General features: G+C 37.4%; 1 protein-coding gene across 2 annotated transcripts in view; it reads right to left on the bottom strand.

Moving 5' to 3' along the window:
• Positions 1 to 19,798, bottom strand: part of AQP9 (aquaporin 9) — a 35,216-nt gene extending 15,418 nt beyond the window's left edge. The window contains exon 1 of one of the 2 annotated variants that reach the window (XM_016160454.2): positions 19,445 to 19,798. In XM_016160454.2, the coding sequence (XP_016015940.1) occupies positions 19,445 to 19,555 (111 nt within the window). In that variant the 5' untranslated portion in view covers positions 19,556 to 19,798. The remainder of the gene's footprint in view (positions 1 to 19,444) is intronic. The other variant, XM_016160453.2, reaches the window with a different exon arrangement.
• Between the last annotated feature and the right edge of the window lie 1,568 nt (positions 19,799 to 21,366).

Below are 21,366 nucleotides of genomic sequence, written 5' to 3'. Positions count from 1 at the left end.
TCATAAAATAGAATGAGGGAGATCTGTGTGGACCAATGTGAAAAGATCCTCAGAGTATATTATTTAGTTTGAAAACAAGATTCAGAGCAGTGTTAAAGCACATTGTCAATTGTATTACGAATTGCACATGAGCTATCTCCATGAATATCCAAGCAACAGGAAATTTGGATTGGATCCTGTGAGAGGAAAGTAAATGACTGGGTACATGTTGGAAGAAAGTGTTTCATTGTATATCCTTTTTCTTTTTACCATGTGTCTTAGTACATTTGGGTTGCTATAACAAAATATTATAGACTGAGTAGCTTATAAACAACATAAATTTATTTCTCACAGTTTTGGAAGCTAGAAATCTAGATCAGAGTGCCAGCATGATTGGGTGCGGGTCCTCTTCCAGGCTGCAGACTTCTCACTGTGTTCTCACATGGTGGAAGAGGCAAGTTAGCTCTCTGAGATGTCTTTTATAAGGGCACTAATCCCACTCATGAGGGCTCTGCCTTCATGACCTAAGTACCTCCCAAAGGCCCCACCTTCTAATACTTGGGGCATTAGGTTTTCAACAAATGAAGTTGGGATGGGGAGGGAGAACACGTCTAGTCCACAGCACCATGAATTTCCTAGTATATCCTATATATTCATTTAACAACCAATTAAACCCTTTTAATCATGATCCATTAAAGAAACATTTGGTAAGAAACTGAGGCATATAAACAATAGAATATAATTCAGCCATAAAGAAGAATGAAATATTGCCATTTGCAATGACCTAGATGAACCTCAAGAGCATTATCCCAAGTGAGATAAGTTAGAGAAAGAAAAATACTATATGATCTCACTTATTTGGTAGAAAAACAACACAGCAAATGACCATCAGACATTCCCACACTGTGGTTTAAAGAGTCATTGTAGTCCTGGAGAAATAAGTTTCGAACTATAGGATCATTGGATCATTGTTCTCATATGTTGAATTGGCCAAATTTTTTCTGGAATATAGTCAAATTTGGGTTTATAATTAAAGAAAAGCAACCAACTTGAGGGAGGGCTCAGCATCAAGTAATAAATATTATTTAATAAACGGATGAAAAGTTTCAGAAACAAACATAGGTAAAGAAAAAGAGATTAAGAATGTGAAGGCTTCTTATCAGAAAGGTAATAGAAAGATATCGTCTCTTCACAAAAGACTGAGAAGGGAAGTCCAAAACTGATATATATAATTCCCCGATAGTGATCAATTAATTCTAAAGAGCCTGCCCAGAGCTCATTTGTGAGGTCTTCACAGAAATACAATTTATAAACATGGATATGTAATACATGTGGAACGATTTGGGTTTACATCTTTTCTTTCCTGTAACTTCTGTCCACTAGTTCCTGGCTCACTCTTAGGACCATGGAGGAGAAGCTTCCCTCACATACCAAGCATTCCAATAAGTGGAGGGGGCATAGGGTTCTCTGAATTCTTTTCTCCTGGATGTCTCAAGGTGATTAAATAACCAGATTCCAGGTATTAATTCCAGGCATGACTCTTCATATCTACTACGTAAACGAACATGTTATTTCTCAGTCTCAGCTTGTTCATCTATTAAAGAAGACTAATAATATCTGCTAAGCTTGTTTCATAGGATCGTTCAGTAAAGGTTCAAATGGATAACATTACAAAAAGTGCTTTTTAAAAAACAAAGGGCAATAATAAGTGCAGAATATTATTGCTTTTAATATAAACTTAAACGGAAAACCTCAATTCAGTTAAGACCTCAATTCAATAAACTAAGACAAAAGGACTCATGAACTTAACCATTAACTAACTGCCTGACAACAGATCCAGGGGAAAAAACATAGATATTAGAAATAGTTGTTTCATTCCTAGACATAGGATCAAAATTTGCAGGGAGAGGGGGAGAGGGAAGCTGACAAGACTTTTAAGTTGTTTTGGCAATTGTGATTACTCTCCAAAGATGAGTCATTTCATAGTTGGCAAGGTTTTCATGCTTTTGGTAGGAAAGCAACATTAGAAAAGAGGAGAGAGTAAATACTGTGGTTGTTATCAGGTTCCGCCCCTAACAGGAGGGGAGAAAAATTTTCAATGGAAAAGGAAGAAAGACATTTGAAAGGCAGAATTCTTATGAAGGACTGATTGGTGAGCAAGATACCTCCAGTTATTCCCAATCACTCGGGCCAAGCATTCTGGAATCCATTGGTGTCCCTTCCTCTTCTCTCCCTTGGCTACCTATAGCCAACCATTCCCAAATCTTCTGAAACTTCTTCTGCAGCCTCCAACCAGTGCCCCCACTTCTAGTGTCTCCCCACTCAGTGCCAGATGAGGCATGAGTCATATACCCCTCCTTCCCACCCCCACTGCCACAGTTGCTCAGCTAGTGCTAGCACAAACCCCTCGGCTCGGTACTCAGGGCTCTCCAGTGCCTCGTGTTCTTCAGCATAAATCTGTATCAGTCAGGCTGGCATCCTAGTCACTCTGAGTGCTTTGAGCTCATAACACTCATTCCCACCTCTGAACACCTGCTCATCGTATACCTTCCAGAAGGATCTCCTTTCCCTGCACCTTCTCCAACCAAACCCAATCTATTCATAACACTAAGCCTAAGTCCTTCCCTTTTGTGGAACTTTCTCTGACAACTTAAGGCCCCAAGGGCTCTTCTGCTTCTTCTACCATGTCTTTATAATGTCATTTTATTACAACCCACCTTGCCTTGTGGCACCCATCAAGGCTCTAATGCCTTCCAGGGCAGGTCAGGTTTCTTTATATTCCATGCTCAAACAACATTTGATGAAAGATATATCTAAACACATGCAGGAAAAACCCATGTGTAAATGCCTTTTCAAGAGAAAAAGTTACTCTGAGGGTAGAGTATGAAAATTGGGAGGTGTATTTTCTAAGAACTATCAGTTGAGACTGCTGGAAGTTCCCAACTTAGCCATGACCCTTATGACAAATTAATTACTGGACACAATGTAAAATCTAATGTGATGAAGTGATTATTGCAAACCACAATGCTGGGGATGGTGAGAGAGAATAATAAGCCCACAGATTTTATTTCATTTGACCCTTCTCAGATCTCTTGCACATCTATCACCTCCTTTAAAGTGTAGACCAAGATGTTCCTAGCACAGTACACAGTACATAATGGACAATAAATATTGGTTCAGTGAGTATGTAAAAACTGAACCCTTCAGAAAAGAAGTAGTCAATGAAGGTTAGGAATTCCTTAAAAAAATACTTGCAAGTGCATGCACCTGGGGCCAAGGATCACCAGGGAACCTTGCAATCATTGCAAGAAATGTGATTCTTTTGGACATCAAACATTACCCAAAGAAGGAAAAAAATAACATGCCTTATATCTACCTTTTATGGTTCACTATTTTCAGAATTAAGAAAATAATTCCTATCTTATAGAGGTGTTTTTTTTGTTTTGTTTTTGTTTTTGTTTGTTTGTTTATTTTAAGTTGAAAGGAACTCCTAGGGAAACATTGTCATGGTCTTTGGAATAAAGGCTGCATGAGATATTTGCTATCTTTACTCATCTGTTTAGGGTAGTGTGGATAAAAGAATATAAATTCCAGCTACCATATATTTTGTCTGTTCTTTGTGCCAGGCTGCATTCTAAATGCCTTACCTGTATTACTTGATCATCATCTTATTATTAACTTATGACTACCCTGGGAGGGAAGTATTAGTATGTTCATTTTGTGAATGAGGAAACCGAGGGTGAAAAAGGCCAAGTGATTTGCACAATGTTGCATAATTAAAAGAAAAGAGACAGAAACAGGATTTGATCACATGTCTTAGAGGCTCTTAACCATGACACGTTGGATGGAGCCAGAAGTCATCAGAAGCAACAAATACTCCCACAATTTCACAGAAATATTCACAGAGAACACTGGGGTTCCACAGATGTGGGGTAGAGGCACTAGTTTCCCATCTGCATGTTGAGAGTGAAGGGCACTCTGGGAATGTAGAAAGACTCAGAGGTGCCAGGCAGCAGCCCTGTGTTGCCAATCTACACAGTATTGAAGGCCTCATTGTACACCAGATATATCAGTCCAAGGAGGAAGGACTGAGGCCAAAACCTGTTTAGGAGCCACCTTGTAGGTCCTGATCATCATGCCAAGACAAGTGTGGTTATTCTGGTGACAACAAATGTCACTCTGGTTTGAAAGGGTACCCCAAAACTTGTGCTTTTTCACCAAGGCTTCTCATGACCCAGAGAAAAATTCTTTTCAGCCCCATTTCTCTTCTTTTCTCAGAGATCAATGTGACACATTGGTGATTTTAAGTACAGCTTTTTCAGTTTATGGAAAACCTATTTATTAATTTCTATCTGCTTTGTTTCCAGCTCCCCTTGCACAGACAACTTCTGCTAGATGACCAAGCACTCTCCGGGGAAAACCAGAACTAAAGCAAAGTTAAACCCTTTCCACTCTTGTTCTTCCTTGTCATCTCCTTTCCTCATATTGTCTCCCCACTTTGTGGTCATCGGCAGAAGTCACACTCATTTCCCCAGTGCTGACTAGTCCTAGTGCCTGCCTAGTACTGGAATGAATTGTCTGAGATAATGGTGGGACAGGCCTTTTCTACACAGATGAACCACACCCATGAGCCACAAAGATTTCTTGTTGCATTGGACAGCATTTGGGGGAACTTATTAGAATTCATATCTATTCTCAACATCAAGACCCAAGAAGACAGAAATTCCCCTAGCTCTGCCTGCCCCATTAGTAACTTCTGCTGAACCAGAGTTCATTCTAAAATGCCCAATACCTCCAAAGTTCACCTGGCTAGAATTTTTTTTATGATTGTTGTTTTAAAAACTTTTCTAGGATGTTCATATCCTCCCTTTAATTCAGAACTGTCAGTGTGGTGCATGTTTGCAGCAACAATGCAGCCCAAGAATGTAAGTCACACATGACTCTACCTTGTACATTGCTGCAGGTCTTCCTGGAAATAGGTAAGGACATATTTTTAAGTGAAAAATATACTTCAGTAGATAAATTGCTATTAAATGATGCAAACGCATAAGAAAGAAATCAGCATTAAAAAAAAACACTTGTATTTTAAAAATTGCTTTGTGTATATGTGTCAGATATGCATATACACACAAACATACATACATGTTTGTTATAAACACTCTCATTCGGTCCCCATGATAACCTGAGGGAAAATAAAAGTCTGCTTTTTTCACCTAAAAAAAACCTGGAGACAAAGAAATTAAGTTATTTGCCTGAGAATATACAACTAATGAAATGATATTGTTGAACACGAAATTAACATTTGTATCCAAAGTATGTGTCCCTTCACTTACACTAAATGTCCTCAACTGTACCTGAGCCAAATAAGTAGTTTGTCCAAATTTGTGCTTTAGGAGCCTTGTCTTTCAAAAAACCAAATCATGGTAAACTAAGGTCCCCACCCACATCTACAAGTACCTCTGATGGGATCTGGCATGCACTCAGTCATTCCTTCCTTTCCTCCATATATATGTACATTTGGAAATTCTAAGTGTGTCCAGCATGGTACTCAGAGCTCACAGACCAGTAGAAGAGGTAAGATAGCTGAGAACTGTAAAAATCCTAAGTAAAGTATAGATGAAGTGTGGTACTCTTATTTAATGTAATAAGCTGGTTGTTAATGAATGGCTTAAGCATTTATCCCTAGGGAAAGTGAGCATGGAGATGAGTTTTGCAAGTCAACCTTATTGACTAGATAATGATTATTTTGACATTTAAGTGTCCCCAAATTTTTGACTCATTTGATTGATTAACACTCCAAATTACTGAATCTCCTGGCATAATACTATTAAATCTAAGAAATATTAATATATACACATGAATGTATAACAGATTATCCTCATGAAAAACTTGATTCATATTATATGAGATCAAGGTTTCTCTTCTGATACCGCCTGAAATAAAAAATGGTTTTCACACTATTGCCTCAATTAATTTTGCCAGGTGGTAGAATGGGAGAAGGACCATGATCTTGTATCAGGAGTTTGACCTCCAATAGCCAGATGGTGATAGGGAAACCAAAAAACACATTCTCCATTCTTGAGAAGGTAGTCACTTTGGGAGAGGTTCCTTTCCTCCTATAAACATTTTGCTATTTGTAATTAGAGATAAAGGAGAACAAATGCCAATCTGTCAGTACGGCATTCTCTGCAAACCTTGGCTTTCCAGAAGTTCCACATCCTATTCCATCTGTCTATACACACCTATTTAGATTATGTGATTATATCCATTGGGATACGTAATGATAATATTAACAACAGCAACAACAACTAATATATATTGAGTGCTTTATATTGTTGTGGAAAAATCCCAAACCAGTCCAATGAAAAACCAAGCAGTAACTCGGAGAGAAAGGAGAACTCAGGTTTATTACTCATGGTCCCAGAGGAGCTAGTGCTCTGAAGATCTGAGCAGTGGGCTCAGTTGCAACATTGCTTATATATCAGAGTTTTTACACAAGGTAATCGATCAGTTTGAACTTAAACCATTACAAACGGTAGGAGTTGCTATGGACTACAAGTTAAACATGGGTAAGGCTGGGGAGCTGTCAAGGGGTTGCTGACAGATACAAATTGTTACAGAACATGGGAGCTGCTAGGGGTACAAACAGTGCAAATAGTTACATTTTGTTGAGTAAAAGCCAAGTAGGACAAGGTGCAAAAGAGCTTTGCAGTGAGCTCTTGCATGTAGCAAACACATTTACAGAAGCAGAACAGAAAAGCTGATTAGCTTTTAATGAAAATCCTGAAATTTCTTCTTCAATATAAGCTAAGCACTTTCCATACATTAACCGGTTAGTCCTCACAATGACCCTGAGTATTGTCCTCTTATTATCTCTATTTCACAAATAAGGAAATGAAGCCTAAAAAGATTAAGAAGTCAAGAGAATTTCTAATGTTCACACAGGTAGTAAGTGAAAAGGCCCAGGTGTGACTGCACGTACTTTTGACCTCTGGATGAGTGAATGATCAACCATTTACAGCATGTATGCGCTGATCCAGGCACTCTCATATACACTGCTTCCATTATTCCTCCCAAAACTTAATCCTCATTTAAAAAGTGGAAGACTGGATGACTTGACAAAATTCATATAGCTGATAAGTGGTAGAATCCAATTCTGGGGCCAGGTTCTGTGATTCCCAGCCCTGTGTTTCTCTTGTGGCAACTGCTGCTTCTCAGTGGGTCTGCTCCCTCCCTTTATGAGGACAGAATGCATATATGATGCATGGCTTTCCAGTCAGCTTTCCAATTAAAAAATAAAACTTTCTTAGTCATAACAAAAATAGTCACAAAGAACCAAGACTGAACTCTGGATATTCTGTTTTAAAACAAAGTATTTGGTGGCATGTAGCCTGAGAAAATATCCGTATGAGATCAATCATTTCTGAGGGACCAGCTGTACTTGGAAAGAGATGACATTAGGGCAGGCTCATAAAAAGAGAGGAATCAGATTTGAGAAGCAGGTGAATGGGCAAACGGCCAACCACAGTGCTCTCTGAGTAGAAAAGAATACCAAGGAGCAACTTGGGCCTCCAGAAATGAAATATGATTAAACTTCATTATTTCTATTAGGTTGAAAAGAACAATGCTCTCCTTTTCTGATCTACACCAGGCATTCACGTCTCTCAACTCATCCCAAATAATGCTGTTGGACAAGAACTTGATCATGATCCTAGAACCAGAATAAGGACCCAATTAAGTATTTACTTTAAGATGTGCATTCCTTATTAGGATGGCCATGGGTCTGAGTGTGCTATGTGTGGATGAGGTGTTGACAGTTCTTTTTTATTCAGGGTGGCCCAACAATATCCGTGGTCACTCTCAATCTGGAAGAGTCCTAAAGATGGAGGAGTTCCGGGGGTTGGTTTGTTTTAGGTTCATCCTAGGCCCTGCAAGTCCCAAAGTATATTCCACAGATCATCAGTTCCATAAGATGCTCCTCAAAAAAAAAAAAGGAATCTGTGATCAAATATGTATGGGGCAGCTATATATTCTATTCCCCTGTTAGATATTTACAGTGAACATTAAAGGCTCTGATAATTTCTGCAGTTGAGAAAAACTGCTTAACTTGGTTAAGTATGTTTGGGAAGCACAGCATATTTTCATTCACTTAATTCTTATCTGAATTTCATGAAACTAGTGTTCTTCAGAACACATTTTGAGCAACTCCCTGAAACACTGGAAAGGACAAACTCTGCTGAGTGAGCTTTTTAGCAAGGAACAGGGGCGTGAAGAAAATGTACATGCACATGTAAAATTTTTTCAATTACAAAGAGTATACAATAAAATATAAGAAATTCGTCTATTACCCACACCAGATTTCATATTTTACGCTCCACAGGTAACTTAACATGAATACTTTCTGGTATGCTCTGTCAAAAATGTGTATGTGATGAAGAGATTTCTAAAGATTGGCTTCATTATATTTAATAGCTATATCTGAGTTCATTGCAACTTCTTTAACTAATCACCTACAGATAGCGGCCTAGATTCTGAGAACATTTTCTCCTAAGAATGTCTAAACTTCCAGACAGAGACTAAGGCATGCGGGCTTATTCTAGTTTGAGAGGAATTAAGCCCTTGGATCCTTTTGGTCTTGATTGGCCTTCCCAGGTCTGTGTCTTAGCATGACCAGCCAATCTATCAAGATGGAGAAGGATGGGGGAAGGGGGCACATTTTCCTGGCATATGAGGTAGCAATCCTACCTCATACATGAATAAAGTTCTGACTGGATGAAGGAAGTAACCTTCACTGCTGGGCTGCTTAGCATTTGGATTCGTTTTATTTATCTCACTTTTATGAGGCGTGTCTTCCTCATAGTCCTTTACTTTATGCCATACCTTCATCATAAGGCTGATGAGTAGAGTATCCAACTTCTGCTCTCATTCTTATGTTCTCCTTTCTTGTCAAATAATGAGAACATGTTGCAACGCACTGTGTCATTAAAGAAAAACAAACCAAAACCACTTCTGGAAAGTAGAAAACAAAAGTACTTCCCCTTTGAAAGTGAATTAAAATACCAAGTTTCCTAGGTCAAAATTAAAACCCAGGGGTCAAAAGCAGAATTCTGTTTGGCAGAATCAACTTTGGCTTTAGGAGTCTGCAGCCTTTGGATAAAGTGACCCAGAATAGACTTTTTCTCCAGGTCCTTTGGAACTCTGAAGTTTTCCAGACTAGTCTGACTCTTTATGTTCACCATTAATAAAGGGAAGCCGACAGGAAAATCCTCCTGCAGCTGATACTGACTCAGGGTCTAAGGACTTGAGAAGCAGCCTATTTAGAGAAAGCATGGGGTTTCCTGTCATTCATGGTCACATGCCTCATGTCAGACAAAAGGAGCAGACAGCCACTCTTTTGGGAAAGTGCTCTTCAACAAAGTATCCACATTCAATTTTCTTTTTTCAGTTTTCCACTTAGCCATATGGAATTCCCACAAAGAAAAATAAACCTTCCTGAAGAGTTTACGGTGAAAATTTACAAAACACTAAAGAAAATGATCCATTGTGGATGAGAGTCAGTAGATAAAATAAGCAGAATAATTAGTTTCCCCAAAGCTTGAGATGATAGAATAGTTATAAAATACCATAAATATATTAAGCTTTAGTGAGTTAAAAAGACAAAAGAAATAAACACATAAGAAAAGAAAAAACAATTAAGAAAAAGAACAAAACAGAATTTCTAGAAATGAAAACATTAACGAAACTACAATGACTATATTAAACAGATGTTAAATGCAACTGAATAAGGAATTAGTGAATTGGAAGACAAATTTGAGACAACTACACAAAATTTGTCATGGAGAGATTAAGAGATAAAAATAGAGAGACTGGGGGAGTGGCAAGGTGATAAAGCTGAGAATTTCCAGAATTGGTGAAAATGACAAATCTTCACAGTAAAGATGAACAATGAATCCTGACCACTACAAATAAAATAAGTTAACGCCTAGTTGTATTATAGTGAAATTTAAAAATAAAAAACAAAGAGAAACTCTTATTTGAAACCAGAGAAATGTAGATAATTAAGGACAAAATTAGGCCAATAACAGACTTGTCACCAGCAACGAGAGAGACGTTGAAATGACACCTGCAAAATGCCAAGCAAAATCAATCATCAACCTAAAATTTATCATTGCACCCTGAGAGTGAAATAAAGACATATACTGGCAGACAAAAGACTGAGAAAGTCTATCCCTTACATGCCCTTCCTGAAAAATTCCCTAAAAAGTTTTTTTTAACTGTGCAAAGGAGGTTGCATCTAAAAGTAATGGATGAACACAGTAATGATTAGCAAATAAACTAGTATATGATAGTAAATTCATGCAAGTATTCACAATTAAGAACACCAATAACAATAATAAGAGTAGAATTTAAATATTAGGGAATAATGACATGTAAGATGAATTGGTTGACTATAATTAGAAGTTTTTAAAAAGTTTTAATGTTTATTTTATACTTTGTTTGCTCAAGAAACTTTTTTTTTTTTTTTAATGTAAGGGTAAATATTTCAAGAATAGAAAAAGCAAGTAAGGGGAAAACGGAGAAATAGAGAAAACTGATCAACCCAAGGAAAGGATATAAGAAAACAAACTGAGTGGAAAACAAAAAACATGCTAAAAATTAAAAAGAAGTCATCATCTCAGGTTTTAAAGCCATAAGCAAATATTATGAAAAATCATTTAAAAATCATTGCTTTCATTGTATTACTTCTGAAAGTAATAACAATTTTGAAAAACTATATTTGAAAACAAAAGTGAAATAGTTTTCTAGTAAAAAATATAAATTGCCAAAATGGAATTAAAAATAGATCTAAATTAGACATAACTTTTAGAAAAACCTCTCACATGTGTATTTGTCTTTTGCTTTCTCTTTCTCTTTTTAAATGCATATGCAAAATAATCTTCAAGGAACAGATAATCCTCATTTTATACAGTGTTCCAGAAAATATAAAAAGAGGGAAAGAACTCTAGTTCATTTCATGAGGCTAATGAAAACTTAGTAATAAAACTAAACTAGGACAACATAATAATAAAAAAAATCATAGTCCAAATGCTTAATAAAACATTGCAAACTAAATGCTATGTGATTAGGTGGCAATAAATCTCAGGAATATGAGGATGATTTAATGCTAAAAATATTTATCAATGTAATATTTTCATCAACAGTTAAAAGAGGAACTCATATGCTTATCTGAAAGGTGTGCTTTTTTTTTTTAATTCAATAATCATTTCTAATGAAAGTTTTAGTGAATGAAGAATAGACGGAAATTTCTTTACTCAAATTAAAAGTGTCTAGTTAAAAGCTATAGGAGCTATCTCACTTAATGGTAAAATGTGAGAAGCAGATTCTTTAAGTTGGGAATAAAACGTGAATGCCACAATTATAGCATTAGAGGTTTTAACCACAATAACAAGACAATAAGAATAAATTAAATGTTTAAAGGCTAGAAAGAAAGAAAAAGTTCTCATCTTCTCAGAAAAAAAATCTTATCAGCATAGTCTAATAGAACATTTCCAATGAGAGAAAAGTTCTATATCTGTGTTGTCCAATATGGTGGCCAGTAGTCATACATGACGCTCTTGGAACTAGTAAGACAGTAAAACTAAATTTTTTATTTTACTTACGTTTAATTTTAATTTAGGTAGCCACAAATGGCTAGTGGCTATCATATTTGATAGCTTTGATCTATATAGGCTATCCTAAATTTTCTGAATACAAGATCAACATACAAAAATCAATATTGTTCCTAAACCTGAGTAATAACCAATTAAAAAATGTAATTTAAAAAATGTACCATTCACAATAATAATAATCATAAGGTACTTAGAAATATATTTACGAAAGATATATATGCCCATACTAAGTAAATTATAAAACTTCAGAATAAAAATGTAAAAAGCAGACTTATGAATGAAGAGCTATTTCATGTTTATGGGTGAGAAGATTCAATGTTTTAATAAAAGTATCAGTTTTATACAAGATATATAAATTCAGTGCAATTCCAGTCAAAATCTCTACAGAGTATATATGGAACTTGATAAACTAATCCTAAAATTCATGTGGAAGAATTAAAGGCTTAAAGTAGTCAAGATAATATTTAAAAAAATAATAAAAAATATTGAATAAACAATAATTTAGAAAGTGATTATCGAAAACACATGGCATTGGCGCAGGTTTGGACAGGGACATCAACCACATTTATAAGTGAACTGGTAAATGATAGAGAGGCCATTACATCAGTAGAGATAGGACAGGCTTCTCAAAAATGGTACTATAACAACTGGCTGTCCTTCCAGATAAAGAGACACCTTCTCTACATCATACATCAAAATACATTCTAATGATTTAAAGACCTAAAAACAAAAATCAGATACTGAACCATAATAAGAAAATATAAAATATCTTTAATATGTAGATTTTTAAATAGATATTGATATCCTATAACCAATAAGAAAAAGATTCTTTTTAACAAGCAGAAGATATAAACAGGCAATTTACAAAAAGGGAAACCTAAAGTTTCAGTAAATGTAAAAGGATGACTAACTACACTAAGGATTCATTAAAATTACCAGCAAAATTCTATTTCCTATATGGTGAAAGGACAAAAATATAAAATTTGGACAATATCAAGGGTCAGTGAGTAGGTGGAAAAATGGGAACTCACATGTTGTTGCTGGTAGTATAAACTTGAAACCACTTTGGAGAGCTATTTTACAAGCACTAGGGCCACCAAACCCACTTCTAAGTATATACTCAAGAGAAACTATGGAACACGTGAACAAGCAGAAGTGTACAAAGATGTTCATTGTAACAGTGTTGGTAATTGCGACGAATTGCAAACTACATAAAAAAGTTCATGAGGGGACTAAATTACACAATGGCTAAAATGAATTAACCTGACGTCTACATGCCCCCAAATAAATAAATCTCAAAAAGTGTCTTTTGAGGAAAATCTCAAATTGTATAAGGTCTACAAGCTATGAAGCCATGTATGTAAATGTTTAAAACCTATAAGAGAGTAATATATTTTTACAGATGACAGTAGTAAAAGTTCTAAAGCAGACAGGAGAATGCTAAAACCACAGTGAAGAGAAATCAGGTTTGATTTTAATTCCAGCTCCACCACACACTTGCCTGAGGGCAAGTTGCTTAACTGACTGAGCATTGATTTCCTCATCTGTAAAATAAGAACATTTCCCTTATCTCATGAGATTTTTCAAGGAATAATAAGTGTCTGGACATAGGGTATGCTTAGTAAATGTTAACCCCTTCGCTATCTTTTACCCTCATCACTGTATTCGAAGAGAGACACATGGACGTGTCTTTAACTTCCTGCTTTAGGCCCCTTTACACCTGCTGAAGGTACAGGGCATACCCTCCATGTTTAGCTCTTCCACACGTTCAGATTTAAAAACTTGCACTTTCTAAAAATGACAGAACACCCAAATACAGAAATGCAAATCCATGAATGGCTGAGTACTAGAAATAAATCATAAGAAAATAAGAAACCGGTGGGATTGACAGTAGACAGTCTCTCTGATGTTCTGATATGCTAGAAAGAGCATCCTGTGAGCATGTGGGTCTCTCTTCCCTTATCTGAGAGACACAGGGGCAGGACAACAGAGACCATTTCATTCCAAAGGCAATGTCTGAGAGCCCGAGGACGAGGGATCCTTCCACGCCTCTGGCAGACTAGCCGTCCATGGCCAGAATCAGCCAGAGCACTGCTGAAAGCAGAGGCTTCTGGTCTATTATCTGTTGGCGAACTGACAGCTCCAGTGTGGAACCCTCCTCCTGAACACCCAAGGCTTGGAGTGGGGCATGCCTTTGCAAAGCAATAAGCTAGAACAAAACATAAGAAACAGAGCAGGGGATTGTTGAGGCAGAAAACACGAGGAGTTATGGGGTCCTTTGTTCTTAGCCACAGGGTGGTCTCAAAGAGAATACAGAAAATAGAAACCCTGGTGGAAAACACAGTGTAATGCATGGTCAGTGTGTTCATTAGAGCCATAAAGGTATAGCTGACCCACTTCAGAACTCTGGTGTTACAAGAAGTATGAATGTGTTTGGAGGTGAAAAAGAGGTCCAAAAACTATGCTAATAGATTTTCTATAAAATTTCCCTGCCATGATCTTGTCTGTTCCAACAACTATCTTTCGACACCCCTACTTTCTAATGTATTCTAGGCTATAAAACTAGTAAAGTTCTCTCGCGCTTTCACACACAAAAAGAGCTAATTCTCAGTTTTCGTCAAATGATGGTGTATTAGGAATGACTGAAGTCAAGATATCAATCCCTGCTCTCATTCGTGGGCCGGGCAACGTTGGGTGACCCTCTTAATTATGTTACACCTGTTTTCCCACCTGGAAAATGGAGTTGATCACCTTTCTCCTCTCTCTCTGCCAGGAAAGATATAAAAATAAACAGGAATGAATGTGAGAAAACACCCCATGTCTCTCAGCGGAAAGGCACAGTGGAATCCCAACAACAAGTATATACATAAGGCAGAGCAACTGAGCTCTACCGTGATTCAGAGGAGCTGTGATTGCATCAGCCTGTGTCTCATCTTTCCCATCGACGCAAGGGCAATGACATCTATCTCACCCTTCTGTCAGAGATGTCCTCCCAGTACCTAAGAATTCTAAATAATGCAGTAGACCAAAATTGTCCTGAATTATGCCAAAGCAGACTTATTTTAAGAAGTGGCTTATCTTAAGAACTTTCTTATTTCACTCTAAACGCTGATCATATATCTTTTTTTGTTTGAAAATCTCTCAAATATGGAAACCTATGACAAGATCTGAGCACACTTTGTAATAATAATTTCAAAGCCCTAGAATTTTCATAGCAAGCATATCTGAGAACCCTCATAGAATGACATGACAAACTCAGTGACTCTGGCAGGGAAAGACATTTGGACATGAAGTCGTGGAGGGAGGCGGGAGCGGACATAAGAAACGCTGTGAGGTCTAAGTTTCTCATGCACCGTCCATCCCATTTCTTCCCTCCCTCCTGTACTGCCCACTCCCCTACGCCATCCATATCCTATGTCCTAGAGGCCTCTGCCCTTGCTATTTCCCTTCAGGGTATATATCAAGGGTATTACTTTTAAAAGAAATATTTGCATTTTTTTTTTTTGATTCTTAGAAATGCCAAAAAGTAGATTTCTAATGTGCAAACTTCACAGGGTGAGAAAAGAACACAGGGTCTTCTTCAGTACACAAATAGGTGCCACTCGCTCAGAAGTGTAGCCTTGGAGGAATGCCCTTCCACTGCAGGAGGAAACATGACAACTTGCTGGGCTGTTCACCTGAGCATCTCCAGTAAAATGAGCTCTGTATCAAAAAATCCTGAAATGTCCGAAGAGAGAGGAGGATACACAGAATAGTGAAAAGTGAACATATGAGAAATGACTAGAGATCCTGGAAAGTCCAGCCCAAAAAAGAGATTTAAATTCAACTCACATTTATGGGCTCCCATTTATGTATATGCAGAGTTCTGTGGCAGATACTGGGGGAAGGGCCCGTAAGATGGTCAGGAGGAGACAAAGCAGCTGTTTTCAAACACTACAAGGGCTTTAATTAGAAGAGGGGAAGGAGCAAGAAAGGCAAAATGGAGGTGGCATTGAATGAGTGTTTCCTATGTCAGGAACTTAACATGTAATGTGGATTTAATGTGAGCTTGAAATTGCAAGGCCGTGAGCTCACATGCGTGGGCCTGAACAATCCCTACTCTCTACCTTCGCCTCAAACCTGTCCACTGGTATTGAGTAGTCTTTTCAGCTTCAGAGAAAGTGAAGACATTGGCTTTAGGGTGTTAACTAACAATCTGTTCTCAGTTGATTTCAGGTTTAAGCTCAACTGCCCATGAGCTAACTCATGGCTCCAATCTATGAAACTGTTAAGGTAGAAGGAGTCTGATTCACTTTATATCAAGGACATTGCTGAAACAATTCCAGCGATGTGTGTGCAAAGTATAGGTTTTAGAGTTAGAAAGAATCCCAGTTTAATGCATTTTTGGTTTGGGCCAGTTACTTCATCTCTTTGAGCCCTTATTTCCCCAACTGTTTATGAGTGAACATAAAGCCTTACTAATGCAGCTATTTTAAGGATAAACAAATATGAGTTTGAGAAGCTTCCCCCAAGAGCAGTTTTTGTCCCAGATTCCTAGGGTCTGAGGCAAAAACCAGCTTCACAAACATGAAGAACGAGAATCTTGTATATTCTGTCACCTTTTTTAAGTCTCCCTGTTCTCCATGCATAGCTTTTTGCTAGAGAAAGCAAGGCGAAATGCACATTTTCTAATAAAGCAGAGATAATTACTTTGGAAATCTTTGAGCAAAATCATGTAGACGAATGGGTTAAAAAATTATTGCATTTGTGCAGAAACTTCCTATTTACACATCCTCATAAGCCTCCACAAAATTGAAGCTTATAATCACAATTATAGATTTCATCAGGGTTTGCTTTAGAAAATAAATATACAGTATAGATAGAAACCTTTCAAAAATGATTGGCTTTAACCAGAAGTTATAAAGTTTAATTTTAACATACAATATTAAGATATTATTCCTTTAGTTCCCACCTTGAATATTATGGGAAGACATACTACTAGTTGCATGAGTAGTGCTAAACAAAAAAACCACAAGTCCAGAATAGCATCCTTGTGCTGAAAGCCCATGACACTAAAACTGGATTTAGTACCTGACCTAACTGCAGTTTCAACCTCTCCCCTAAACACAACCTTAAATCAACCAGTCTAGGATTTTCAGGCCAAACACCAGTAATCTGTCCCTTGAGCCCTCTCCATTACTGGCCCCCCGCACCCCATCAACAGAAAGAAGAAGCAATCTGCAAGGTAAAAAAACCTTTCCTTTTCTTTCTCCCCCAGAGAAAAGTATCCTAGCCCCCAAATAATCCTTTCTTTTCTACAAAATCTTCCTAATAAAACTCCTAGTCTTCCTCTAAAGGAAGGTGACCTTGCCTAAAATAATCCACTTTTAACTTAATTCCACCCTCTTTGTGCTTATAAAACCTTCCATTTTGTACAACTTCTCTGAGCGCCTTTCTAGTTGCTAAACAGATGTTGCCCAACTGATGAATTGCTTAATAAAGCCAATTAGACCTTCACATTTACTTTTTTTTTTTTTAATAACAGAATTGTGAATGACTAAAAGCAATTTTCACTCACTCAACCCAGACAGGATGGGATTATGAAATTGGTTCTCATTAAGAAAGTAGGTTTTAACTTTTTTGGTTGCAAAATGGATGTTTAGTTCACTTCCTTTTGTGTTTTCTGCAGAACACCTGAAGTTGTAACACTTTGCTCCACTTCTCTGGAAAAGGAGTTATTATGACAGTGCAAATCTTCACTTTAACTTCTCTCTTCTCTTTCTCTTTCGTTCAAACTGCCCTTGGGCTCACTTGCTTCTTTTCTTTCCTTATCTTTCTGCATAAGGCACAACTGCTCCCTTAATCATTAAGCCCTTAGGTCAGCATCAAATAGCCTTAGGACCACAGAAACAGAGTTTCAATCAAACTAAAGTTAACATTTTGTAGCTCCACACCCATTAGGGCAAAATGACCCTAAGGGCATCCCCTTGAAATCAGACAGAACTATACCATGACTGACATCGGGGCCTGATGCAATGATTGACCGCCTCCTACTCTGGCCCTGACCAATCAGTAGGGCCTGCAACCCCAACTCCCTTAGCTACCACGACTAATGAGTTTTTCCTACATCCCCTAGAGGCCATCAGGGAGCCAGGTCTTTGAGCACTGTGTCTCTGGGCTTGGTGCCATTTTCTTAAATAAACCTCTGCTTTCTTAGCTGCAAACCCCTATCCCTGTCTCTTTTGGCTTTGATGCATGCAGGCAAAAACAAACCCTTGAAGTTCGGTAATGTTACTGTGGCGCTGAAGTCAGTTGGTGCTGACAACCATTCTCTTTGGGACCAAACCATCAACTTTCTGTCTCCCTGAGGGCTATTTTTCAGTAAGTAGTGATTGGAATTGAAAGAATCATAGGCTTTTATTGTTCCTTTTCCTTCTAACTCTCCCCTAAGTCATCTAGGTGAGGACAGCCAATGAGAGCAAAAAATTGTCCATAACGCGTTGAAAATAGTTGAGTTAATGAGATAAAAAGAGGCTCTCGAGACCAGAAAACTTATGACTCTCATTTTTCACTAGTTCAGTTTTTTGCGTTCATGTTTTCTCAATTTTGACTCATTCTCCTAAATTTTTATGTATTTACCGAAGCGAAGAACTTTTTTAAAGATTGAGGTATAACTGACATAACATTATATTAGTTTCCGCGTATGACATAATTCAATATTTTTATATATTGTGAAATGATCCATCACTATACATAGATATAATTTTTCTTGTAATGAGAACTTTTAAGATTTACTTTCTTAGCAAATTTCAAATATGTCACACCGTGTTATTATTAACTGTAGTCGCCATGCTGTACTTTACCAAAGAACGTTTAATGTACAAAGTTTATGGACAACGCTCTATAATTTTAAGAAAAATGAAATTATTTATACCTAGATTAGGAAATCCTTGAACAGTTTATTTTTGAGCAAGTTAAAATCAACAGTTGCCATATATAAAAACAATCAAAGATTTCATATTCTATTAACAAATGGTTTGGCTCCAGCTGAAAATTTAGGATCCAGAGAATGCAAGAATACGCGACAGGACAGAAACCTAGAGCCCACGCCACTAAACTTTCCAGTCTTTTATTAAGAACTTGTCTAAGTCCCTGGACGAAATCCTTGTGAGGTTCTAAGAATCAGTCTTTCTATTATATGTGGAAGGTTATTGTAAATGCCTATTTAAAGATCTTCAGAGATTAGCTTGAATTAAAGGGCAAAAAAATATATGTACAAAGCCAAAACTGGATTACTGCACAATATAATATTTCCGGCTAATGCAATTTTTAATTTATTAAGAGTCAAGTGATCTGTCAACACAGTCTTTGCCAAGCACTTGTAATAATGAGCTTTTTCTTACCATCCATATTTATTGACTGTCAATACTTATTGCAAGTGACTGAACCACTTCAATGTTTATATGAAACGAGCAGGGTATATACAAATTAATTTGTCAGTGAGAAAAATTTCTAATGGCTGACATTAACCATAAAGCTATATTTAGAGTCTGAGTAAATCTCTAAAATAAAGAAGGACCTTCACTGCCTTTCTCCTACCCGCATCAACGCGTATGGATAAAAGAAATTAGTAAATGGAAACCTAATAGTGTGCCACTAAGTAGCCAAACAGCCTGGAAGTAACTTGCCGTTTCCTGGAAGACACGCGTCTAATGATGAACTTAAAGAAAAGAAACCAAAACAAAACTCTCCGTCAACGGCTAGGTTGATAGGGAGATGTTACTGGGTTGGAATTCAGAAAATCAGGAAACACTTACGATCATTATAAACGTGCCCAAGAACTCGGAGAGTGTTTCTTTAGCCAAGCTGCTCTTCAAAACCAGTCTCTGCTTGAGGCTTTTCCTCTTTTGTCTCTTCTCAGGCTGCATTGTGCGGCTTCTCCAAGGACCACTCTTTCCACCAATACCTACTTCTTCTGGTCCCTACTTCACTCACACATGAAAAAGGAAGTTTTGAGAACTGCTCAGATTCCAGATCTCCGATGAGATTATCTGCCTCCAAAAACACTGTCCGAATTACAGCCTGTGACTTACTCCTCTTCTGGCGAAATTGTCACTCCCTGCTCTAGTTACTTATTTGAATAAGTTAGAACCTGAAATCCCAAAATGACCCTTTTATCCTTTTTTTTGTGCCTGATGGATTAATCATTACCTTTATTCTCAAGGTATTTTCTAGTTTTTTGTTTTTTTTTTTTCCTTCAAGAGATGAGAAAAGAGATGTTGTGCTGGTTATGTTGCCAAACCACAGCAATGGGCTCCAGTCCAGAGATTTCTGTGTTACACAATTGTAGGCTTCTGATTTTTTTTTTCTTCAATTCAAAAATGGATTGTTGGGGTGTAGTTTGGAATGATCAAAGCAGAGATATACATATATACACACACATACATACATACACACACACACACATATACACATACAGTGTAAACACCCTTTTCTGAAGGAGATTTTCATGCAAATTGAAGAACATGAAGAAAATATAGATGTATTTTTCTGCAGGATTAATGACTCATTTTCTCTCAATATCATTTCGGTGATTTAACGACACCTCCCTGAGAGCAGTAAGAACCTCTGTGTTCATTCTAGAGATGGAGGAATAAATATACAGAGAGGCTATTGACAGTTTCACATTGCAAGTCAGTAGGACGGGATGGGCTCTCTTCCTCAATTACTGAAACTGACTTCATCTACTGAGGATAGTTTGGAATCTAAGAATCAGAAAGATGAAGAAGGCAACCTGTCGAGTTTATTCTGCAGAATAATCCAGTACGAAAATCAAGTTAATCCTCTTCATTTACCATAAAATATTTAGGCCCAATACATGGGAAATAAGCAATAGCAGTTTGAAAGTTTATATTGGTTGGAGATCACTGAGCCACAAAGAGATCAATCTGAGCATATACCACCTCAATTAAACAAGAAAGGAGGTAAATATGCCCAAACAGGGCTCCTAGGTTTTCAATTTCATAAATTCACATCTTTTCAGGCAGTAGTGTTTAGGACTAGTTTCTTGTCATGTCAAATATTCAAGCCTTGTTTTTCAAAACTAGTTCCTCGAAGAAATAGAATCCAGCAGTTGTTTCTGAATACAAAGGCAGTCTAATGGAATTAGCTCCCATGCTTCCTCCTACACCTGCCCTGGAGAAACTGGCTCTGTTTTAGGCCCTCCCCTGCCTTTGCAGGAGGCCAACAGTCATTTGCATTTGGGGAGGTAGGCAAGAAGGAAAAGAAGAGAGGCTTGGAGAAACAGCTGTTCAGAATTCAAGGGCAGAAGGAGATACTCAATCTGTAGGTAAAATGTAGAATTTAGGCCTAAAAAATTATGTATTGCCTGAGGACACACCATTGCATAGCCAGAATAAGAATAAAGCATTTTGGCTTTAACTGCTGTTTAATTTATCATTGCCTAGAAGAGTTAATTTTGCCCACACTATTCCCAAGTCCCAGTGAATGGATTAGAGAAACGAAACTTTATTGCTAACTACAGCTAACACAGGACAAGGGTGTTTTTTTGTCTCTACACTCACTCATCTAGCAAATATTTATAGAGTACTCATTATACGCCCTACACTTAGCAAAAGCACACAGGGTTCTTACCCTGCAATGAGTAAGAGTCCAGTGAGGGAGATAGGCACAGCGAAATAATCACACACAGAGAGATAGAAAATCACAAGTGAGATGT

Source organism: Rousettus aegyptiacus, unplaced genomic scaffold (assembly GCF_014176215.1).
Source record: "Rousettus aegyptiacus isolate mRouAeg1 unplaced genomic scaffold, mRouAeg1.p scaffold_m13_p_3, whole genome shotgun sequence".
NCBI classification, from domain to species: domain Eukaryota; kingdom Metazoa; phylum Chordata; class Mammalia; order Chiroptera; family Pteropodidae; genus Rousettus; species Rousettus aegyptiacus.
This window is presented reverse-complemented; position numbering and strand designations above follow the sequence as displayed.